The sequence below is a fragment of the Sander vitreus genome, chromosome 7 (assembly GCF_031162955.1).
Source record: "Sander vitreus isolate 19-12246 chromosome 7, sanVit1, whole genome shotgun sequence".
NCBI lineage: Eukaryota > Metazoa > Chordata > Actinopteri > Perciformes > Percidae > Sander > Sander vitreus.
The window spans coordinates 4,405,999-4,432,084 of NC_135861.1; the positions used below are offsets into that span (position 1 = coordinate 4,405,999).

Here is a 26,086-nt window from a genome sequence, read left to right on the forward strand (position 1 = left end):
CAGCCAAACCACCGCATGGTCACGCAAGACGGGGTTTACTGTGTTTGTGTGTGTGTGTGTGAGACTAAGTGTGTTTGAGAGACCAAGTGAGCCTAGTATGAATGTATTTAGCCGTTTTTATTTTTACTATTTTTTTCCATACATTTTTGAAAAATATATGTGTAATCTAAATAACAAAATCAATATGATTGCAGTTTATTTCTGTTTCCACACTGCCTCACACACATATATAAAGGCCTATATTAGTGAGACCGTGTGTGTGTGTGTGTGTGTGTGTGTTTGTGTGTGTGTGTGTGTGTGTGTGTGTGTGTTGTATGTACACCACTGAGCAGTTAGTCCTCTATCTCCCCGCAGCGTAATCTCTTGATTTGTGGGATTGACCCCTCTTAATTCAATGGAAGAGAATCGCTGTGACAGCAACACTGAATGGATTTTCAATGCACTGCACCTGCTCTAATAAGTTTAGGGATAACCTCTGCCTTCCTGCCGCACACACACACACACACACACAAAACTAGACGGAGAGGGGAAGGGCAGATCACACGCACAGATATTGTACAAACTGAATGAAGTCATCGGCCTTAATCAAGCGATTAAATTCCTCTATTCTGTCCTCTTACTTTTCCCAGTCTCTGTAAAAGTCTGGTGGCTCTGATCAATGTCCTCTCTATGGGCTCTGTCTCTGTGGACTCATCCCAGGACATCTTCATTAGGAGGCTGTTGCCAGATCTCACAGTCCTCGACAATAAAGCCTGTTAAACCGCCGATCCATCAGTCTGATACCCGGCTGTCAAACAGCTTACATTTTACATTTGAAGAAGCTGGCTGGCACTCGTCTTATCCACGCTTGGAAAAGGAATCTGTCTTGTTCAGGGAGGACGCTTCAGGATGGTTACTGCCAGGCTCCTCTCCTGTGAAACCAGCTTCCAGTCTGGGTTCGGGAGGCAGACGCCGTCCCCACATTTAAGATTTAGCTTAAAACTCATCCCTTTGATAAAGCTTATAGTTAGGGCTGACCCAGGTTTGCCTCGGACCAGCTCTTAGTTATGCTGCTCTAGCTTTAGACTGCTGGGAGGCTTCCAATGACACACTGAGCTCCTCTCTCTCTCTCCATCTGTGCGCATTCATGTCCCTTTAATGCATGTTACTAACCCAGCTCCGGGGAGCTTATTTCCCAGAGTCCTTATGCTTTCTCGCCTCGCAGATCTGGTGGTTCAGGTGGCTCGCTTTTGGCAGCTGCTGCCACGGTCCTGCTCAACGCCCTGCACTGCTACATCTATTATTTCTAATCATAGTTCTATTATCTTTATTGTTGCTATAAGTGCCACGGCGCATCATGCCAACTCCTATCATTGTTATGAATCATGTATATCTGTATCAGTGTCTATGTGTCCCAACCGGGAGCAGCAGATGGCCGCCCACCAAGAGCCTGCGTCTGTCCGAGGTTTTTGCCTAAAAGGAAGTTTTACCTTGCCACTGTCGCACCAAATGCTTACTCATGGGAAATTGTTGGGTCTTTGTAAATTATAGACCGGGGTCTAGACCTACTCTATCTGTAAAGTGTCCTGAGATAACTTGTGATTTGACACTATAAATAAAATGTAATTGAACTGATCAACACATGGATGTATTATAAGGATTTTTGGAACTTTTGGTGGCTCCGCCCCTTCCACTACGTAGCCAAGATGGCGACCGGTGAGGGTGGAAAGTGTCCATCGTTTCACACTCAACATTTTGACCGTTATGAGTGCACCATCCAGGGAACTCGTAGTGCACTGCATCTGACCACATTTCGACAATGTGAACGCACTACGTACTCAAAATAGAAGTGGGTGATTTGAGACACACCGCTGGATGCAACGTTAATGGTGGAGCCCCGTTCATTCCTATGAGAGTTGCTCAGTGGCGCGTCCGCCAAAAAAGATTCTAAGCTTCTGGGTTTACTTCCGTGATATGTGACCACTGACTATGCGCAGTAGTGTTTGTCCCACTGGCCCTGCCCGTGTGTTCCCACTTGGCCCATAGACTTTACATTGTGGTGACGTCACAGGTTTTGAAATCGCTTTCTCGGCTAGAGAATATATGTATAAATATAAAAAGATTTGAAAAGAGTCATAACAGACCTTGACTGAAGTTCGAGATGTCCTGGAAACACTTTTTACAGACATCTCTTTTACAATGGTGGCCTATGGGGTAAAACCTTTTTGGGTTGCAGAGGGATTTTGCAGAGGGATATGTGAACTGCCTGTATGATGATCTTTTTGGTGGCCTTTTTTTTTTCTGCCTTTCACCTGGTTGTTGTCAGAGTCCCTGGCTGCAGCGGTGGCTGAGGTGACCTGGAGCACAAGCGCCGTTGTGCCCCTGTGCAGCATGGGCTGTGTTGCGTGACCGAGCGTTTGGAGGTTGTGTCTGCAGAGGCTCGGGGAGGTCGGGGACAGCCCCACCTCTGTACTGGACCAAACAGAAAGAGGGAAAGGGAAGAGGAGGTGAAAGAGAAATGAAGGAGAGGAGAAAGCAGCCGGGTTAATGAGCGAGGTTGTGTGGATGATAGAAAGCGTGTTAGATTTAAAGCACACAGACGTTATAAAGTATTTGCCCAATGAAATATACATTTAGTGAGAGGTGGAAATTTACTTAGTACATTTACTTGTGTATATAATTTTGAGCTAATATTTTACATTTGATCAGCTTATAAAATGCGATAAATTGGTTAAACCAGCAGTACCGGGCCTGGAATTTCATCATTTAAGGGTTAAGGCCACTTGGCCTTTGGTATTGTCAATTTTTTGAGGGCACAAAAGCCAAATGCCTGGGCAGCAATGTCATCAAATAAGGGGGCTTTCACACCTGAAAGTCCGAACCAAGGTCCGGACCAAGGTTCATGTTTTTGCATTTGATCTGGTAAGTTTTGGTTTCACACTGCAGTTATGCAAGCGCACTAAAGATCTATATGTACGTCCTGCCGTCATCACATACGTGAGCTACATCTCCTGATACTTATAATGGATTGGTTTGTATACGGGCTTCGAGTTTTTCCAGCATCGTGTTATAATACCTGGGAAGCTCCTTTAAGGAATAGCTCAGTGCTTATGTTTGTACGTGAGAGAGAGTGTGACAGTCTCAGCGCTCAGAGCAGACAGCTGTTGGCTATCAGAGCAGATTATAAATCAGCAGTTTACTTGTCAGTAGGCCTCGTAAATGTACAGTGTAGGTTTCCGTTTGTCTCTAAATCAATGCTGCAGAAAGAAAGTTCCCGTGCCTTGCTTCTCAACAACGCAACAAAACAAAAAGAGCCGTGGCAGCACGGGGAGAGCTTCATTCAGGTAGCCTGCCAGAGCTTCCTCTATTTGGTCAGAAAGTCTGGTCCTGGAGAGGTTTCACACCTGTAATTTTGGTTCGGCTCAAACTGAAAAGTCCGGACCAAACAAGGTAGATGTGAAAGCCCCCTAAAACAATGATTTAAAGTCCATGGAAATAATGAATATAACTTAAGGGTAAGATTATGTTTTTAACATAAATGTTACAAACTTTTGGCTATAATACCTGTTAGACCCATAACACTTACTAGGCGACTGGGTCAGCTAAATCAATGCTGTAGCAATATACCAGCGATGCCTAACATGGTGAGTTTCTTGTCCTATTCGTTACCTAATTTATCAAACTTTCTTACCTCAGGTCAGTCGAGATTCTCTTCTAAGTAGATCACTAGTTAGTTTTTCCTTCCATTATCTTTTGGGGAAGATTTAAAGCTGCTTTGTCTCCAAGAACCACAAATAAGAGAGTGATCTGATCTCTCAGGTGTTTTTTTATGGCAACATCCGGGTCACTACATGCTTTGATCTTTGCTCTATTATTATATACACTTGTATAAACTGAAGGAAAATCCTAATCTCTAAATACATTTAAAATAAAAATTAAAATAACTAATTTATTTTACATTTTATCTTTGGAGCTAAATTAATATCATTTTGGTAGTTTTGCATTACCTGGGTGTTAACTGTAGAACCGAACAGGTTTCTGCTTTAAGGCCAGTTTATCCTTTGCATGTCTAGCTCTATGTTTCCTGAAGCCACAACAAGCTCAGCTAATTGTCTCCAGTTCCATTCTCCATTTACAATTCTATTGTGGAATAGCTGTTATCTGTCACCGAGATCAATGGAAAAGTAATAGTACTTACCCGCAGTCAACAGACAAGAAGTACAGCAGTGATGCAGTGATGCAAACAGCCTGCGCCAACACATGCAGCATCCACTGTCTCCTCTGAGTAATAGCCTTTTAATTATAAAGAACAGAGAGAAATCACTGGCAATTTTAAGAGGGACAACTAATATCTCATACTGGGGGTGACGGGCTGAAGGGAAGACTGCAGAGAGAGCCGAGCGGGCCCTCTAGTGCTCAACACGGAGAAGTACCTGAACCTTTGTGAATGCACTTCAAAGTTAAGGATGCCGAGACATCAAATGCAGTCAGGACCAAGAGGAGGTGTCGACTTATACTTTCAATATTGCTCCTCACTTTTAATACTGTAAATATTAAAACTCTACTGTACAACGGAAAATGCTCACTGCCCAATAAAGCAGATGGATGCCTGGGATGGCTACAGACTGTGATATTCATCAGGGCCTAAACAGGATTATTGGTGGAGCATTACATCACTCAAATGTAAGCAATCCTTTGCTTTTACACGGCACATTATCCATGTCGTGTAATTCACATGAGTGCATGCGTCTCATAAAGAAATATTGTAAATTTCCCCCGGCCTCCTCTCATCTTTAAACAGATGGAGCAATAACCTGAAAGAGTGAGCTTCCAACTGTTACAATAAGTGTGTGTGTGTGTGTGTGTGTGTGTGTGTGTGTGTGTGTGTGTGTGCGTGCGTGTGTGCGCGTGCGTGCGTGTGTGTGTGTGTGAAAACATTTGAAAACATTTTATTTATTGAGCTATTAACCTCAGACAAAATTAGATGAAATTGCCTTGTCACTGCTTAAATATTTGTAGAACCCAGACATGAAGGGTAACCAATAGTACTGATTCATGGAAAAAAAATATGTAATGACGAAATATGGAGATGCAAGGTCTCTGCCCGACGACGACAATTTGTTTTAATGTGTGAGCAGTATTTTAAAAGTACAAGGCTTTTGGCCACTTGACAGCAGCAGAAACAAGCTGTAAACACAACACTGACATCACCTTTTAAGTTAATATATTGAATAAACAGTTGCGTATTTACACATCCAGCAATGACGGAGCAACATTAGCATTCATTTTAAGTCGGGACTGTGGCCACCATATAAAAGTAAGTAATAATTACTCTCAGCTCTGTCTCTACCAACTCCTGAGAGAAAAATCAGTCTCTTTCGATGTTAACTGCTCCACTATGTTCACCAGCTACTGATCTAATTGTGTCTGTCTGTCTGCTGCTTGCTGCTTGGCAGATATTGAACAGCGGGTTTTTAGAGCTTTTTAGCCAAAAACGTTAGCGTTTTTTTAACAGTTTCCGGTTGCGGCTGAAACACTACTCTGATTAAAGCTGTGAGACTGAACTAAAACAAGCCAGGAAAACCCAAACTATGAGCTGAAACACGCTAAAATGCTCCGTAAAGCTGAAGGGAACTGCGGAGTTGGGGAATCAATTTCTGTGTTTGTTGCCAAAGGTTACACCTTTCACATCACACATAGCCATGTCATCCGTTGTAGAATATAAAAACATTGATTGATTAGAGCAGCTTCAATGTTGAATCTGATCGAGGTGGATTTTAATGGATTCTCTTAGATTCAGATTTTTATTGACTTGAGTCCATGGTTGCATCACCTTGCACGGCAGGTGGATTCTCACAAAAATCCATCTTGTCAGGCTTCTGGTAGTCTCGCATTGCCAGACCTTCCTGCATAGTGCTGCGGACGAGGGTCTGGCTAGTCCACACAACATTCCAGGATGGGAGAAAAACGTGCTCTGGTTTATCGGCATTTCTTTAAACCAATCACAATCGTCTTGGGCGCCACTAAACGGCGTACGCGGGTACAGTGCTTCTGCAAAATAGCCTCGGGAATAAAGTTGTTTTGGTGGAACATGTGTAACGTGTGTTAGGCGAGCTCTGGAATTAAAATGGCTGTTAAGTGTGTGATAAGAATTTTAATTAAAAAAAGATGAATATAATTTGTTTGTTCGTTCTAGTTCAGAGGATGTTTCCCGAATCGACCGGAGAATAGAAGAGTAAGGTGTGGGACGTCCGGCCAAAAAAGAGGGACATCCGGCGGAACCTCCGGCAACGCAAAAACAATCCCGTAAATGAAACATTGTCGATATAGACTAGGCTTCAAGCAATGCTTTTGTGTCCAAACAACCCAGATGTTTGACCAATCAGCGTCCTGAGAGGAGCTACTGGCAGTTTGTTCAAAACAACAATGGCAGACGTGATAGACAGAATGTTCTACCAATCACGGTAGATGCTAGATCGGATCTGCTACACGTGTCGACGTCACAGGACGTGCCTCGTGACCCGCCTTAATCTTTCTTATTCTGCCTCTGATTGGCTTACCCTGGTGTTCTTACCCTAACCCTAACCTATCCCCACGTCCCCATGCCTAAACCTAACTACGTCGACCATTCTAGCAGATCCGATTAAGGATCAACCACCAATCACCTGCCAGGTATTTTTTTCAAGTGCCTGCCCTTTTCCCAAACAGTTTCCGATGACGGCTTCATTGGATGGTTCTGTGTTAACAAACCATCTGGCATATCTCTTTTCTGAGTTTTCTGAGGAAGTAAACACATTCAAAACTCATTGTGACATACTGTAGATGAATGGATTATGTACTTTGGCAAGCACGTTTCCTCACACTATCTTTTCTTTGCTTTGCCATGAATCATTTTGATGCAGACTCTCTGATTGCTATCCACACCTTCGGGATTCTGCAGTGGTGCTTCTAACTACTTTATATACAGTAATGCATCATATAAAGTGATCTTATGTATAATGGCAAACCTCTATCAGCAACTAGTAACTACAGCAGCAGGTAGAGGTTTTTACTATACCTGTCAAATTAATGTTGCGGGGTAAAAAGTACAATATCTACCTTCAAAATGCAGCCAAGAAGTTTAAAGTAGCAAAATATGGACATATGCAAGTAAAGTACAGCATTGTACCTGAATAGAGTACTTGAGTAACTTACCTAACCCTAGTCTATATCCACGACGTTCCACTTCGGGGATTGCTCCGTTGCCAACGGATATTCTGCCACATTTCAGTCTTTTCGGCCGGATGTCCGTTACCTTCCGCTTTCTTTTTATGATTTGTGAGGACTATGGTTAACTGCTCCTCAAATCTCTGCAGGGTAAATCCAGACAGCTAGCTAGACTATCTGTCCAATCTGAGTTTTCTGTTGCACGACTAAAACAACCTTTTGAACGTACACATGTTCCACCAAAACAAGTTCCTTCCCGAGGCTATTTTGCAGAGGCACCATTGCCCTGTCCGGTGCTTAGCGCCGGTCATGACGATTGTGATTGGTTTAAAGAAATGCCAATAAACCAGAGCACGTTTTTCTCTCATCTCATCTCATGTGGACTAGCCAGACCCTCCTACGCAGCGCTGTGAAGGAAGGTCTGGCAAAGCGAGATTAACCTAACCCTAACCCTAAACGCATTATCCCTATTCAAAATAAATAGAAAGACCTGCATTTTTGCTGCACTGCCTGTCAGACAGCCGACACAGGCTGAATGCCCACTAAATGTACCGATTGACATTTTGTCACTGCTTGCCTGTGTACAGTATGTGGATGAGTGTTTGACTCTTGCTCTCTGTCTTTTTCAGTTGTGTGTGTGTGTGTGTGTGTGTGTGTGTGTGTGTGTGTGTGTGTGTGTGTGTGTGCTTGTGTGTTTTTGTCTGTGAGCGGGCCAAAGCCGCATGCTCCTCTGCTTCTTTGTCCCTGGCCCTACATAAGCGTCTCCTCCGTCGTTAGGCCAGTGTTGGGGTGGATGTCGACAGATCTCCACGGCCCGTATGCAGTGAAACGCCCTCTCATTAATTTTGCAGAGAAAAGACTTGATTACTGAGCCCCGCGAACCCTTTACTGCTGAGAACAGCCTTTCTCCACATGCATTGATTTCTCCGGACTGTTCACCTCTTTCTCTCTCTCTCTCTCTCTCTTTCTCTCTATCTGTCCAGGCACACGCTCCTCCACACTGAATCATCTGAATATCATAATATAGCCCATGATGAATGCTAACTAGACAGCAGCTCCTGCTTTGATTAATGAAGATACCGCTGTGGTTCACAACAGTAGACCTGGCTCCTCACAGCCGAAACCGCAGATAACTATTCAGTAGGTATTAATCATGGTTAACCAGGCAGCAGTTTCTTACAGGACAAATGAAGTAGCTTACTGTGGACTTAGACGTACAATGAGACCACCTCTCTCTCTCTCTCTCTCTCTCTCTCTCTCTCTCTCTCTCACACACACACACACACACACACACACACTTACTGTAAACCCCCATGCATTCACACAGAAATTATTATGAGTACATAATGTATAAGGTGAGCCTTTGAAGCTGGTTTAATTACGGTCCATCCAGGTCTTAGAGTCTGTGAAAATAACAGCCCACAGCCTGTTCTCACCTCGTTGGACCATTTCTAACTCAGTTATTCTTTTGTGGTGTTTTTCTCCTGACTTTGCAGCTCCATTCAAAAATAATCATTAATCTGTATTGCTTCCATATTCTTATGGCTGCATGGATTTTTCTAATTTTCTGGAGAGAGAGAAAATCTGATGACTTAATCAAATCTGTCATCAATGACTGCATTAAAAATAACATGTATTTCCATGAGCAGCAAGCCCACACTCTCAGACAGGAAAGCTCAAAAACTGTTTGATCCTTTCTGGGTATGTTTAGCACTGCAGCATGTAACTTACGGAGTGAGAAAACAAATGTTGTATGTGTATGATTTTGATTTCTCCATGCTCTCTCCATCCATCAAGTAATATTTTCTTGGGGAAATTACCATTTACAATAAAGTGGAAAAACCCATACACTTTCAGAAGATGTTCATTCATAGACTTCCCCATGCATCCTCCTGATGTTGGCACACTAAACACACAAATACACACACACACACACACACACACACACACACACACACACACACACACACATACACACACTTTTGTGCATGATAGTGAAACACTGATTTGATGAAACACATCAAACACTACTCAAACATTAGGACATCAGTAATAATGATCCAGTAATATAAGAAATGGTAATACGTATATCTGCCTTTAAGTCAATTTTTCTAAAAATAATACTTACTGTACACTATTTTGCTGAAGAAATATTTTGACTGCAGGACTTTAATTGTTATGTTGAAAACTACTTTCAAGTTCAACAAAAGAACTGGATACTTCTCTACAACGTTTTTGCAACTGCATGTCGGCCTGAGGAAAAATACTGTGTGACAGAAGCAGGCGGTTTCATCTGATGGTGCAGCTGCTCAAGCCACTTTAGCCACTACTGTATGTGTGCACGTGCCTGTGTTACAATTTAAAGTAATAACTAATAAATAAGTAATGGATGGACAACATGAGCACCATGTAATTTGCTTCATGTATGTATTTATCTGTTTCTTTTCTAATAATATGTTGGACTCATGTTAAGCTATTTAAACAATCTTTTTTAACTTTTAAAAATAAAATAATTTAACAATAATTTTGTGGCCCCCCTGCATTAACTCTGAGGACCCCATAGGGTTGATGAGAAGATCATCATGTCTGAAGATCTCTGATGTCTGAAGATCTCTGATTTAGAAAACAAGTCACAGAAGAGATGTCGACAGGAAATGCAGATGCAGGCATCAGCTGGAATTGAACAGAGAATGTTGCAATCACAGTGTTTTCTTCTTCGTGTTTTGTGTATATGCAAAAACAGGAAAGAAATCTGGTTTAAAAAAGATTAGAAAAAAAAAAAAAAAAGATCAAGCTCTGTGTAATGCTACTCATACGTTTGGACTTTAATTAAGATGATGATGCAGGGTGTTCCGGTGGTTCAGTTGGTGGAGCATGCGCCCATATATAGAGGTTTACTCCTCAACGCAGCGGCCGCGGGTTCCTCTCCAACGTGCGGCCCTTTGCTGCATGTCATTCTCCCTCTCTCTCCCCTTTCATGTCTTTAACTGTCCTGTCAAAATAAAGGCCTAAAATGCCCAAAAAATAATCAAGATGATGATGATGATGATGATGCAAGTGTCAGGGCTGGGGCTGTTGGCATGTTTGGTAATTCCACAGGAACCCAAGTTGCCTTCACCTCCTATTATTACTACACTGTAAACCAGAATAAGTAAGCAGTACTCAAAATATATGTATATATATATACAAATACATACATACGTATGTTTATCATATATCAGAATCAGAATCAGAATCAGAAAGGGTTTTATTGCCAAGTACGTTTTTTAACACATACAAGGAATTTGTTTTGGTGTTGTTGGTGCACATCACACATTCTTTAGATGGAATATTAAACAATATAAGTATAGGTACAAACAATATAAGTATAAGTATATTTACACAGTATGTATTAAGTTAAAAATAAAGAATAAATAAAGATATAAATAAAAACACATATATATATCTGATATATATATATATATATATATATATATACATAGATATACACATAGATTATATTTTTTTATTGTTTTGCCAATAGCAACATATATCAATGCACTATTGGTTTGTTCTGTCAGAATAAGACAAATGATTTTAAAACTATAGAGTTTTAAGTTAAAAGATAGTATATGCTACTGGCACTAAACAGACTTAAGTAAGTAGAACGTCTTAATAAATTGTAAGTTTACAGTACTTATTCCAATTAATTAATTTGAGCATTCAGCTTTACAGTGTACCATTATTTAATTTCTCTTCTCTCTTTCCTTAGTTTTCCCCTCATACCTTCACACAAGCACATTTAAACATAAATAAAGCACATAATCAATACACACATCACATACCACCACTGCATAGCACCACAATATATCTTGTGCTTTATGAATTCAACCTGCTGCCTCACATAGCCTAATTGATACAAGGACCAGCCTAAAATTAACACCCGACCACGCGCCAAATGGGGGTGATTTTTGGCATTGGCAGATTAAACTGTCAATCTACCTGGCACTTTGGCGGATAGCCAATGAAAAATAAAGTGATTCATTAGGTGTTTTTTGCCACTGCCACTTTCACATTTCAACCAAGTCCACCATTTCCTTGGATTTGAGCTCAAAAATGTGGCGGAACATTACTGGGGTGACGAGGCCGGCAGAGACAAGCAACCATGAGGATGATTTTAAAAAAAAAATAATATGTAAAAGAATTTTCAATACCAAGTGGACAGTTTGTGAGTGGCTGATTTACGGCAGTAGTACAGAACAAATGTGCTGGAAAAAAGCCTGTGTGGCTAGTGGCCAAAAAAGTTAACTTCAGGCCCTACTAAGGACATTTACTCAAGACCTGTATTTAAGTAGAGGGGGTGTACAGTTGGTACTTGTATTTTATTTGAGTATTTCCATTTGTATGCTACTTTACACTTCTACTGCACTACAATTCAGAGGGAAATATATATATATAATAACTAGCTACTTTGCTGTTGAAGTTTTTACACGCAAACCCAATGACCACTTTATACAATACCATCATTTGTTATTGGTTAAACTACCTAAATGTATATGAATGAGTTCAAATTAATAAATGCTCCTTCTCCACCAGCTTCGTCATGAAAATGCTGCTGACATGGTAATGTATCAGCAATAACAATCTCACAATGTACTGTATAATAATGTAATGGTGATCATTTTCATTTTTTAATTATCTTAGTTATTTTCTCAAATAAATAAGTAAACATTTGGTTAATGACAAAGTTAGGAAATGGTAAATATTGTTCATTGCAATTTTTCAGAACCCAAAGTGACCAAATCTTCAAAGAACAGTCCGAAACCCAAAATGTTCCGTCAATGTCAGACAAGGAAAATAAACTAAACCGCTGTGATGACCCCTCCCACTTTGTGGGTGGCTCATGTGAGCCAGGAAGGAGGCAGTCCGAGTGGCGAGGTGTGGCAGGAGAAATCCTCTCTGCCTGATTCTATTTAAGATGGCTGGAGCTGGGTGCCCGGATAGCTCAGTTGGTAGAGCGGGCGCCCATATATAGAGGTTTACTCATCGACGCAGCGGGCCCGGGTTTGGCTCCGACCTGCGGCCCTTTGCTGCATGTCGTTCCCCCTCTCTCTCCCCTTTCATGTCTTTAGCTGTCCTATCGAAATAAAGGCTGAAAATGCCCCAAAGATTATATTAAAAAGATGGCTGGAGCTGAGCGGTTGAGGTCTCTCAAATCCTCACAGCCAGACAGGGTTTATTTTTGGTTTAGGTTGTATTTTCGAGTTCCGTTTGCTTGGTTTTTCACACATTCATCTACACGCCATTGATAATACAGATATAGAAGCTCAGAAAGTGTTTCACCTCGAGTGCAATCTACCAATGATTGATTTTTTAAGTTTTATAGAGATACATATTTGGCAACTTTATTATGTTTTTATTCATTAAAAACTGACTCTTACAGCGAAGGTCTGGTACCACATGGTTACACCCCCCTCCAGTGGTGTCAGAGAGGCATGGAGTATCTCAGGGACACAGCAGATAAAGCCACTTCAGTACCATAGTGTTAAACACTACATCATACATAAATCACAACATTCAAAATCAAATGGCAAACACAGAACACATCATTCAAATTTAGAAAACAAAACTCTGATTAATGTATCTGGTAATCCATATACCAAAACCACAAGCCCTTTATTGTAATAAAGCCTACATAAGCAATGCTAGAAATGTTAGAAACAAGCTATACAAATATGTAACACGCTGAAAAAGACGTTGGCCAAATTCTCTGAAGGTACCAAAACCAGGGGCAGTGGTTTGGACAAATCCCGTGTTATAACAATAACCAATAACAGCTCTTTACCAAGGTTTTTAGATATTTATTTGTATATACGGTTTTGGTCTTTTTTTCCTTTTTTTTCTTCATTTTTTTTTTCCTTTTTTTTTTTCCTGTTATTTATGTACTGTATATCTCCAAATGTTTTTTATATGCGAGACCGGAAGATTGGGCTAAATATTTGGCATGAACACAGAAATAAAATAAAACTAACTTACAAACTAAAAAACAGGGGTTCTGCCTAATCCCTTGGGGGAACCAAAAAGAGACCCTGATGGAGCCTGGTTACTTCAAAGAGTACAAAACAAACTGCGGCCTTCATCAGACACAGTTATGTCTGTACTGTTGCTTTTAAGTGAGAGCAACCCTGCTCGGGGATATTCACCTGAAGCATCTCCTCTCACAAAGAACAGGTAGCTTTCACAAGGCCCCAAAGAGAGAGACGCATTCTATGCTCCCGTCTCATGCCCTCTGCAGCGCGTTCATGTATTTGGTTGTGTTGTGTGTATTTGCAGCGCGTTTATGTATTTGGTTGTGTTTTGTGTATTTGCAGCATGTTTGCTGAATGCTGCGCATGTGTTGTCAAATTAATGAAGTTGTTTTTCTTTTTGCATCGCTTCTTTTTTGGGGGTTTGCGTGCTTTTCTTTTAGCATCATTTTTTATTTGCAGCGCGTTTATCTATTTGGTTGTGTTGTGTGTATTCGCAGCGCGTTTGCTGAATGCTGAATGTGTTGTCAAATGAATGAAGTTGTTTTCTTAATTTGCTTGTGTTTTGTCTATTTGTGTGTGTTTTCTTAAGTTGCAGGGCGTTTGCCCCTGTCGGCCACCGTAGGATAACATAACAAAATAAAATACCAACTAAATATTACAAATAATACTATGAAAATGTCTGTCCCCTGGTGTCATGCCACTTAACAAAAATGCCTATTCTGAACAAATCTGAAATTTTGACATAACTTCCTGTACTGTACATTCTACTTCCTGAAGAACTGTACATGGAGACACTTTGAAATGAATCTTGAAGTGAATCTACTGTCTCTTTTAAACACATCAAATTATTTATATATTTGTATAGGCCAATATATTGGCTATATAATGACCCATGTGATATTCCACACATTTATTTGCCAATAAATAACACATTCACATTTCAACATCACATTTTATTACGTTAGAAATAGTACATGTTGAGGCCAAATTGTATCTCTGGCAGGTACAAAGAAACCAAACAGACTCACTGAATAATCCTGTTCCCACCCTTGGGTGAGGCTAAAACCCAAGGGGGTCATAGAAACACCAGAACACGACTCAAAACAATGTCAATAGTTGCCAACTGGCAATGTTTACATATGGAATTATGAACAACTCTTTCAAAAGCAACAAATGCATCAGACTACAAATATGTGAAGTGTTTATTAAGTAAATAAAAATGCAGACATATCTACATGATGTATATACAATGACCAAAGTCGTATTAGGACTGGGAAATGATATTTTAATCTAAAAAACAAGATCAAAATACTTTTTTTTTTAGATCTTGAAAGCTCATGCTCTCTAAATAACCCCCCAGCAATTTGTATTTTAGTCCCTGAAAAAAACCTTATTAGCATCCATAGAAAATCAAAAGAATAGTAGCATAAACACAAACACATTGATATAAAGAGGTAAAAAAAAAAAAAACTATATTACAAAAACGATGATACAGGAAAAAAACAAAACAATGAGATGAATATGATCTTTGACACATCTTTGACAGAAATTTTAGAAGAATGCCACCACCCATACCCCATTATAACCCCATTTATAAAAAGGGTTGGATAGATAATTGTTCATTAAGCTGTGTGTAGAGGATACATTCAACAGAGTTTTTGTTGGAGGAGATGTTTCTCAGTGTCACTCTTCAGTCTGTGTGGGAGGACATGTTCATGTTCATGATTTTTTGTTTTTTTTTAATTATGACACATCTTTTTAGAGTATCATTGAGCCAAAAGAAGTTGTATTGACCATACTGGGCAGCCATACTATAGTTTTTTCCTGCTGTTTACAGGCCTCATACAGCAGAGGTCTGGCAACACATGATAACACCAGCCTCCAGTGGTGTCAGAGAGGCATGGAGTATCTCATGCACACATCAGATAAAGCCACTTCAGTACCATAGTGTAAAAAACAGTCACAAATAATGAAGTCACAACATTCAAAATCCAACGGCAAACACAGAACACATCAACCATACACCAAAACCACAAGCCCTATAATGTAGCCTACATAAGCAATGAATAGTATATAGAAATGTCGAACAGAGCAATCCAAATATGTAACACGCTGCAAAAGATCATGTTTTTAGAAGTCATTTTCTCGTTTGTTGATGTATTCATTTTATTAATCTCCTGTGATATGGAGCTTGGATTTTGCCTCATTTTTTTTTATATATATATATATATATTTCCTGCTCATTAAACGACTGAACATAAGTGGTACTTGTTCTATTGATCTTGACTTCAGTACCAGCACACTGTAAGAGGGTTACGATCTAGTGCTGTGGCACTAATGTTAAAATATGCCGACAGTGGCATGGACATGACACTAGGGCTCACAGTGTGAATATGTGTCATGTTGTCTGCATCATAGAAAGAGAGCGTTTTGGATGTGCAGTTTAGGTGAATCCCAATTTTTCGAGGTCTGGCTCCAACTACGACCTTCGTGGTTATAACTGAACTACAGATGGCATATTCTTGTTTATCATATTTCATGAAATTATCTTTTATCCCGAGTTCCCAATAGTTAATGTGCCCAACCTCTATTTCCCAGTAATGCTGCCCTGAAGTGAACTCATTGACACTAAATGCATGGTGGTTGCGTGTGGTTGTGCATGATCGTGCAGCGGAACCATAAAAAGGGGCGGTGCGTTGTTCTAAATCTGAATCGTGATCCAAATAAACTGAGTTGTGTCCCCATTGTGGGTTAGAGCCTAATGAAAAGCTTAATCTTGCAGTGGATGGAGCCTGGTTACTTTTGCGAGTATGAAGCAAACTACGGCCATCATCAGACACAGTTATGTCTGTACTGTTGGTTTTGAGTGAGAGCAGCTCTGCTCGGGGCTGGATCACCTGAAGCATCTCCTTCCACATAAAGAACTGCAGATGGCTTTCATAAGGCCCCAAAGAGAGAGAGGTATCCACCACTTTGAAATGATTTGCTCTTGGCAGGAATAAATGCCCTGGAGTCACTGTGCTGTTAAGCTCAGCCCAGCTCTTTAAGAACTTCTCTGAGTCTTTCTTGTTCACTACTGATTTCAGTTTTCTCTCCAGCTCTCTGCTCTCACACAGAGCTGTTTCTATAGCATTTATGCTCTTGCTCATTTCCTCAACAGCATCTTCCTCTCTGTGTTTCAGCTCATTATTAATCTCATCTTCTCTCTTTCTCAGAAACTGGTGCATCTCCTCAACCTGTCTGTGGATTTGGGTGGTCAGCTGCTGAGACTTCTCTTTGGTTTTTGTTATTTCTTCCCTCTGTGTGTTTGCTAGGCTCTCTGTAGCGAGGATATCACCACAAAGGTTCTCCATACCCTTCTCCAACTCCAGTCTGAGAGATGCAGCTGCTTCTTTGATTGGTTTAAACTTGTGTCTTTCATGCCTCTCCCCATCCCGGCATATGATACAAGCTAACTGCTGATCTGTGACGCAGAACAGTTTCAGCTTTTCTTCATGCTCAGGGCACAGCTCAGCTGACTGTAAAAAAGAAAAAAACATTTATCTATTAGTTAATACAACGGCTAAATGATGATGACACATGAAAAAATGTGAACAGATGCAAAGCAGTGAAAGTGGCTGTAAAGAAACAGATGTTAGGGATGAATACAATACAATTATTTCCTCTGAGTTTATTAAATATTTGCCCGAAATTATATGTCATGCTTCATTGGCTTATTAGATATTGACTACATATGAAAAGCACCCACATACCTCTGCTTTCTCTTCCCCATTCTCTTTCTTTCTCTTCTCTGTTTCTTTGGTCTTTTCAGCGAGGCTTTTCAATATGTGGCTGGTTGGAAGACATGCCACATCTGTTGGAACAGCTGTGCGACACTGTGGACACTGGGGCTGTGTACTCAGAACCGCTGTAATACATCCTCTGCAGAAAGAGTGTCCACAGAGAAGAGTCACTGGATCTGTGAAGATAGTCAGACAAACAGGACAAGTCAAATCTTCAGAATAAAAAGCAGACGCCATGACTCACGTCTACCTCCGTCTCGCTTTCCTCTGCCAGACTGTCAGTTTCACTTTCCTTTTTAAAAAGCCACACCCATGTAGCCAATCACTCACTTCAGTAGTCATTCCAAGTTTTCATTGGCAGATAATCACCCTAAAACACCATGTTACCCAACAGAATTACAGATCACTTAGATCAAATAAACTAGGAAAAATATTGTTCACTTATTTTCTAGTTTCATTAAGACTTGTTCAGAGGTCTGTGGTCTGGGGTACATAGATTAGTGTAACAGCACACTCTAGTGGCCAGATCTTGAAACTGCTGGTTGGTGTTGGTGACACATTTCTCTACACTGAGCTCAGAACTCTTCACACAGTTCATGCAGCTCAGCACAAAAGTGGATCTCACATCCAAAATATGTGTTACAGATCTCAGGATCAACTCATTTGTCCGTTACCTTCCGCTTTCTTTGTGTTGGCATTTTAAACTCCGGCGGATTTATGAGGACTATGTTTAACTGCTCCTCAGATCTCTGCAGGGTAAATCCAGACAGCTAGCTAGACTATCTGTCCAATCTCAGTTTCCGACTAAAACAACTTTTGAACGTACACGTTCCACCAAAACAAGTTCCTTCCCGAGGCTATTTTGCGGCGGCACCGTGGCTCCGTGCTGCGTTTAGCGCCAACCAAGATGATTGTGATTGGTTTAAATAAATGCCAATAAACCAGAGCATGTTTTTCTCCCATCCGGGAATGCTGTGTGGACTTGCCAGACCCTCCTCCGCAGCGCCGTGCAGAAAGGTCTGGCAATGCGAGACTACCATTGGTATAATTGGTATACACACAATTCTTATACCACACAGTAGAAAAACAATGGTTTTGCTGCCGATACTTTTCTTGTGACGCATCTCGGTGTGATCGGCCCCTGAATATACCTTACATATTCACGGTTTGTCTGACCATTGTAGGGAGGGGGGACTCAGGCCCAAAACCGCCTTGATTCTCGTGTAATATGTTTACCCGGCATAGATCAATTTGTTTCAGCTGAATGTCACAATTCCCCTGAGTTGATTGTAGGGTTATTCAGATCACCTGTTGACTCCTAAATAAAAGCTGAGAACAGCTTGGTGCATTTTGCTCTTGGCCAATCAGGGTGTTATGACGCCCTTTCTTCAGGGCTTAAGAAAGGTAGGAAATTGCACAGCTGCGGCCTTCTGATTCTTTCTCAACTTAATGCAGAGCTCATTTTATAGGATAATGTCAGCCAGAAACTCTGGTCACCATGGGCCTCATGTATAAAAGATTGCGCAGCCAGAATACCAGAACGGCCAAAACTTGATAAGTACCTAAGCACAGAAATTTTGAAATGTATAAAACCGTTCGTACGCCAGGTCCTCCGCACCTTTTCTTTGTAAATCACAATCAACGTGAGATTGACTGCACGTAAACGAGCCACTCACCCCGCATTGCCTCCTCCCATAAATGAATATGCAGATTGCCCATAAATGCGCTGCTGAGATCATTTCTTTGACTCAATTACAATGGCTAAACACGCAAAAAAAAAGAATTTCACAGACGATGAGAACGAGGTTCTAATTACAGAGGTGGAGGTGAGGAAATGTGTCCTGTTTGGCGGCCTGTCATCAGGTAGTAGTAACAAAAAAAAGTCGGCGGAGTGGAATAATGTCACTAGGGCCGTAAATGCTGTAGGTTCGGAGAACCGGACCATGGCAGAAGTTAAGAAAAAATGGTCCGATGTTAAACTAGAAATTAAAAACCGAGTGGTGGCACATCGTAAAAGCGCGGCGGCTACAGGTGGAGGGTGGGGAGCACCTGCGCTGACGCGACAGGAGGAAAGGGTGGCTGCAATCATCGGCGAGGAACTTATAGCTGGAGTTCTGCCAGCATGTGAGGGGGACTCAAACATTCATCCTGGTAAGTATGAAATACATCACGACTCAGACACATTTAAAGACCAGTTACAAAAAAAAAAAATGTTCGTCCAAATTACGCACAAGAAGCAGTCTGAACCAACTGATGTAATTTCGTTCATTTTAGATAATGTGGAAACTGAGGAGTCCGGAACGTGGGAGACCCAGGAGGAGGAGGGGGAGAGTGGGGACCCATGTGTGGCCAGCACCTCCACGGCAGGAGATAGAGCGTACACTGGATCGGCTGCGCCGCGTGCCTCCGCTGCTGAGGGACGCCAGACTGGCCGTGTCCTCACCGATGCTGTGCTGCAGTCACAAAATGAAATTGTGAACACAATGAGGGACATAGTGACAGAATTAAGACGAATAAATGATGGTCTGACTAACGTATTTGACGCAATAAAAGACCTCAAAAAGTAAAAATGCATCTTGTCTTGCCTTTTCACATTCATTGTATGACCTCCGAGCGAAGCTGTAAGGCTGCTGCGTTGGGCCTAATGATCGGTGGTCCCGGGTGGGGTTCGTCCATCTCTGCTTCGGGCTGTGGTGAGGCACACCACGTTTGTTCGCCACATTGTGCAGCACACTGCATGCCAGCACAATGCGACACACCTTCTGTGGGCTGTAAAGCAGCACGCCACCAGTTTTATCCAGGCAGCGCCAACGGCCTTTCAGCTGCCCTATGGTCCGCTCCACCACTGACGGAGCCTGAGTATGTAGATCATTGTACCGCCGCTCTTGCTCATTCTGGGGATTTGTTAGAGGGGTGAGGAGCCAAGTTTGTAACGGGTAACCAAGGTCACCTACGGGTATTCAATAACCACATACTCAGATGCCAATACAAGATCATTGCGTTATTTTACCGTAGCCTAATGATCATAAATGGAATATATTACCGATAAGCCAGCCATCCTGCGTCGCTGCTTGAAGTATGTTCCCAACACTGCTATTTCGCAGTATAAATGAATCATGAGTAGAGCCAGGCCACCGTGCCACAACATTGGTCAAACACATTTCGCGCATCACAGATCAATAGCACATTAATAGAGTGAAAGTGTTTTCTGTTCACATAAGCAAATTCATTATCAGATGGTGTCCTTATAGCAATGTGAGTGCAGTCGATGGCTCCGATTACATTTGGAAATCAGCTCATCGCTGTGAATTGCAGTTTAATGTTGTCCTGCTCACCGACAGTGAAGGGAAATCTTATGTACCTGGGTGACATAAGGATGTTACCGTTACACACAGCTGGCATGGCGCGACTCAGTGATGGTTGGGAAATGCCTGACCGGTCAGCCAGCTCTCTCTGGAAAGCCCCCATTGCGAGGAAGCCCAGCGTGGTGAGAACTTGCAAGGAGACATGGTACTGTCTCACGTTCTAAAACCGGCCCAAGCTCAGCACAGACAGAGTTCCAACAAGATAGCCCTTGGCAACCTGAATCGACTCTTTAGCCAGTCATCATCGTGAACCAACTAATCAGTTTGGTCTCTGAATACACGCTCTCTCCGGGTTCTCCAACTTGCGATGTCTTCAAGCAGTGCCAGAAGAGCCATTGTATAGCATCAGTATAGCAATATCTTTTACGCGTCCTTTTATAGGTTACACCTAATTTCCCACACCTTGTTCACTTATTTACACATAATCCACGGATCAGTTGAGCATCACACGTGCCCCATGGATGAGCCCGAGTCAGGCTCAACGAGACAATTGCATTTTCCCATGCCATATGTGGTAAATAATCCGTGCTGTGTGCAATATTAACCATATACAGAGGGTGACATACATTTCCTGAGTGATTTTGTCGTTCGTTTGACACCCTCAAGTTTAACAGAAGTTATTAAGTGGTGGCGGATTAAACAGTTAATAGAATTTCCCATTTGGGTTTTGGCATTCTGATGTGAATCATCCACATCAATGATCAAGCTTTTATCAGCGGTGGTAATTATGTTTTTGAATAGTCAGCGTCATAGACGAATGACAGTAACTGGAGTGGAAACTTTATTTTGTAATGTTTGGTGATTTTCGGCACTTTTCAGTTAGAATTCGCCACGTTACAGAGCCAGGAAAGACTTTGCGGACGGCCCGCACATTCTCACGTAAAGTTAATTTTTTATACATCACAAAGTGTTCGTGAAAACCAGCGTACGCAAGCTTTTTCGTGCATTTACACATGAGGCCCCAGGCGCTTCTTTGCCTTTTGTTTTCTGATTGAGTGGTGACTTTTAATATTCTGAAATCTAGCTTGAGTGAATATTTAAGAAAACCTTTCCACTAGGTTAACTGAATCAGGGCAGATCTTAGTGCTATTTGTGCAAGAGTTTGTTTTCTTGCCTTAAGGCTGCAGGCTTTATTTTCCTTAAACACAAAATGACCAAAACATATAAGTGGGGTGATTCTGGAGTGGATGAGTAGAAATGTGCTGCATGGATGTTGTGCTATTTAAACAAAGAAAAGGAAATAAAGGCAAGGCAAGGCAGCTTTAATTTGTATAGCACATTTCAGCAACAGGGCAATTCAAAGTGCTTTACATAAAACATTAAAAAGCAGAGAGACAAAAGCCACAACACAGAGGTGTGTGTGTGTGTGTGTGTGTGTGTGTGTGTGTGTGTGAGAGTGAGTGAGTGAGTGTGTGTGAGTGAGTGAGTGAGAGAGATCTGTCCAAAGGACTGGCTGCTGCTCAGTTGATCAAGTTTTATTACCACATTGCCAGGCTGGTGGAATTAATCTCAGCACAGATGGAATCTATCAGTGCCACATAGGACATAAGCACAAAAAGAAAAAACAGTACATAACTCCACATAGTATTATAATTAGGCCGACTTTGTGTGTTTATCAAAAGTGTAGCGTAGTGAGGGGACATCCATGTGCGTGTGTGAGATGAGACCTAGAAAGCAGCCGGCAACGCCTGGCGCTCTCTGACCGTCAGCTGCACTGAGCCTCAGCAGCACCTCTGCCTTCCAAGGAATCATGGAGGTTAAGAGGGTGCTAGTCTCGCTTTGCCAGACCTTCCTCCCCGGCGCTGCAGAGGAGGGTCTGGCTAGTCCACACAGCATTCCGGGAAGGGAGAAATACGTGCTCTTGTTTATTGGCATTTCTTTAAACCAATCGCAATCTCAGATTGGACAGATAGTCTAGCTAGCTGTCTGGATTTACCCCGCAGAGATCTGAGGAGCAGTTAACCATAGTCCTTATAATTCAACCGTAGTTTAAAATTCCAACACAAAGAAAGCGGAAGGTAACGGACATCCTGCCGAAAAGAGGGACATCTGGCAGAATTTCCGGCGGCAACGGAGCAATCCTGGAAGTGGAACGTACCTTCTGTCAGAGGGGAAGACGCTGTATAAGATTGTGAGCCGAGTGGAGATGGTCATCTGTGATTTGGATTGCTCGTGTATATGGATTAGAGTGTGGGGAGTTTGCCGCCCATGATGTTTTATGCTTGATAATTCTGTCCTTTTTCTTTGTTGTGTGTTTCCATACTAGACTCAATTGTGACAGGATGCTCTGGATTGTGGCTGTGTGAAATTGGACCAGTTAGACCTGGCTCTGTTTTTTTTTCTCTTTTTTTTGTCTTGGGAAGCAAAGTGTCTGTAGGGCTTTTTGCATTTAATTGTTGCTGTTGAGGTCCCAGTTAAGGTTAAATGTATATGCATGCCAGACCCAGGTGTGCCTAATTACCCTCCAGGTGTGTAGCCCTGGAGACTGAAAGCAAAGCGAACCACAACAAAAAAGGCAGTCAAGGATGTCTCCATCTGAGTTAGCCCACACCCCCCGAAAAACCTATTATAATTTCCTTTACATAAATACGCACATTTGCACCATAGATTGATGCAGAAAAGGCACAAAATGTTGCAGAAAAATTCACCAGAATGCAGAAAATCAAATGTTCGTAATTATTATGTAATAATTATTACATTATATCCCCCCCCCCAATGTTGAACCCAAAGTTATGCCCTTGCATGCGTGCTAGGTAACTAGGACTACAGTTGAAAATAAGCCGTCTGGCTAACATTGGTGTTGATTTATGTGCATTGTCCTAATCAAATAAATAAATCACATTTATTTCCCTTTTTCTTTAAAATGCCCAAATGTTCCCATACTACCATGTTTCCTATAGTCTTGTTTTCTTCTACTGTGTATACATTTAAGTACCAATAGGAACCGCTAAGTATTTTATTGGTGCCAATTACTTTGAATAAGTGCTTTACAGTATACAGTACATTGAGTGTGTGAGGGCCCCTCTGCTTGGTTAACTCTGCTGTTGCTCTGCTTCCTGTCTCCAGGGCTGCACACCTCTTAAGAGTTTAATCAATGGCATGGGACACACCTGGGCCCATCCATGCAGCACATGTTCACTCATGCAGGAAGTGGACTACTGAATTTAGAGATTTCTCCAACCTGTTTGTTTTGATGAAAATAAATCACATTGTTATTTAGTATTCCTGTGTGTCTCCTGTTTTTGTCCTAGTCTAAGAGCCAGCTACTGATATGTTGCAGTTGAGGCTGTTCCAGTTTTCACATGCTTCTGATAGCAATGCCATTGTGACTGTCATTTATCTGTTTTCAAGCAACCAAAGTAAATATACTGTGGTTAAATATGCACAGAGCTACACACTGTTGAGATGTCATCAAACTGCATTTCATATTTCATATATAGAAATGGGCTAATGAAGACAGACATGGTCGGTGACACATATTTGAATTCTGTATTTAGAACTATATTATAGCCATGGCCAAACCACAGAGCTACGCATCATCAGTCATAGTGGTGTCGATTGCTGGTTCAGCTTGACTCTCCAGCTCAGCGATTGGCCCAGAACTGATAGCACCACAGGGGTTGAACATCATTGGACAAGCAGATCTCCTCTCACTTCAGTGAATCCTACGTATAGAGGGTGATTAATGCCAAAAACAAGAAGCAGAAGAACGTAAATAGGAAGACATGTGATGTAAACAATATAATTTCATCAGAGAGCTTGTTCCTATGTTAATTTGTATTGTTTTACCCAATGAGTACAAGGCCCCCAAGTGTCACAAAAAAGGTTAAATGCGGAGGTGAAATGACAAGGAAGGAAATGGATACAAAAATGAGTTGCCCTTTTGAATGCCATATTAAAAGCTGTGTTCTTTATTCGGTTTGTTTATTCAATAATTAATTAATAATTGATTTTTAAATTCTCTTTTTTAATTTAACAATGAATTAGTGTGTTTTTAAATGATGTATTTATTTACTGTTTAAATGTTTAGTTTGGAAAATCTTTTTATAGTGCCTCCATTTAATAATGGATTCATTCATTGATTTGTAAACCAATTTATGAGGTCCTGTTTTTTTGTTTTGTTTTTTTGTGCTTTTCCGTCTTTAATCGATAGGACAGCTAGGTGAGAAAGGGGAGAGAGAAGGGACATGCAGGAAATCGTCACAGGTCGGACTCGAACCCTGGACCGAGGCATACACCTGTAAGTATATGTGCGCCTGCTCTACCCACTGAACCAACCCGGCCAAATAAGGTCCTGTTTTTAATGTATAATTATATTAAATAAAGAAATGCTCTATTTCAATTGCCATGTCCCTTGATGTCATTCATAGCCTCTCCATGCAAACAATAATATGCATTTATGTGTTTTCTCATATTTATTTTTCTGGTCTGAAGCTACAAGCTAATCCTCTTTGGTGGCATCAATCACCCTCCATACCGAAGGGCTTTCACCGCGGTTACAACTCGCTCGCTCCCTAAAAGAAGGGCGATAACCAGTATACAGCGTTGCAATTATTTCTACCACTTTTGTATCCTTTTTCCCCACGAGACACGTCACGAATGACAGAACGTTATGTGAGAAGAACGGACTAATAAACGTGTAACTATTTCAAGGTAAGCCTCGTCATTTCATGTTTTGTTTTTGATTTTTGAACTGAAGGATGCGCTCCGTGGTGCGGCTGCTGCTCAGCATCAGCAGCGTGAGTATCCATCCATGTATTCACATGTCCAACACTGAAATGGTTGCCTTAAAATACATTCTCTCTGTAATCTGCAACATCTTTAGCTATACCGATCATTGGTGAACATTTGGTGACAGAAACGCTGCCTCTCTGTATCATGTCTAGGTGTATCTATAGGCTAAAACGAACAAAGTGCTTGTTCATCAACAGCATCTGGTTGCATTAATCCCTCACATGGAGCTTTCTCTAATCCATGGTTAGCCTCTGCTCTGTCATACAATACTGCGCTGTTCCAAATACTGTAATGTAGCCTAACAAACACTCATGGAGACCGCAGTAACCTAGCTATAATTCCAAACAACGCTTCAGTAGGCTATGACACGATTATTAGAAGAAAGTGATGACTCCTTCGTTCATTGCAGTTATGCTTTTGTATTGTTAAGTAAATGCAGAATAGAATAGGATAGGATACCCGTGGCGAAACTAACGCAAATCACAGATATCACTCCCAATCACGCAGTGTCCGTGCCATGTGCCTTTGATTTGTTAATGGCTCGAATAGATTACCTATAGCTACAGCTATACATGCTAACGCATTCCTCCATGTATGCCAGTGAAGCCAAGGGTTCCCATACAGGGATGGACCACTGCTGGGTTTCCCTGGGAAAGGGATGCCATGTCGACATCAGAAGTCAAACCGATCCCTAATCATGTGGTCATGCATTTTTTTTATTTTTTTATGTATTATTCCATTAGACAGTTACATTCACTGCCAAAGCCACACACAAAACAATCGTGGGTCTTTGGTAAGCAATGGTACTCGACTAGTGTGTCTGTGTTACATCAGCTTTATGAAAGCACGTGTAAAAACCGCTGCAAAGCCGACAGGAGCGACATCCTGTGTCGTCTAGCGCGTTCACGCGTTGTTTCCCATAATACGCCTCACACCTGCACCGGGAGACTGACAGAGCATGCTTGATGGGCTTCACGATGTGATGCATGAGACAGGAGATATGGGAATTCCC

At 41.5% G+C, this 26,086-nt stretch overlaps 2 protein-coding genes across 2 annotated transcripts in view; one reads left to right on the top strand and one right to left on the bottom strand.

Annotated features, from left to right (window-relative positions):
- Window positions 1-14,125: 14,125 nt before the first annotated feature.
- LOC144520513 (nuclear factor 7, ovary-like) lies at window positions 14,126-17,250 on the bottom strand. Its single transcript, XM_078254267.1, has 2 exons — window positions 16,946-17,250; window positions 14,126-16,711 (listed from the first exon to the last, which is right to left on the bottom strand). The coding sequence occupies exons 1-2, from the start codon at window positions 17,210-17,212 to the stop codon at window positions 15,482-15,484; spliced, it is 1,497 nt and encodes a 498-aa protein (XP_078110393.1). The 5' UTR covers window positions 17,213-17,250; the 3' UTR covers window positions 14,126-15,481.
- A 7,606-nt stretch (window positions 17,251-24,856) lies between these two features.
- The window catches only part of slco4a1 (solute carrier organic anion transporter family, member 4A1), a 36,052-nt gene continuing 34,822 nt past the window's right edge, over window positions 24,857-26,086 (top strand). The window contains exon 1 of the mRNA XM_078254273.1: window positions 24,857-24,993. The gene's annotated coding sequence lies outside the window, so the exon portion shown is untranslated. The remainder of the gene's footprint in view (window positions 24,994-26,086) is intronic.

Coding starts and splice junctions, on each gene's coding strand:
- LOC144520513 (XM_078254267.1), bottom strand. CDS start 17,212: ATGGCGTCTGCTTTTTATTCTGAAGATTTGACTTGTCCTGTTTGTCTG. Junction 16,712..16,945: donor ATGGGGAAGAGAAAGCAGAG/GTATGTGGGTGC, acceptor TCTTTTTTACAG/TCAGCTGAGCTGTGCCCTGA.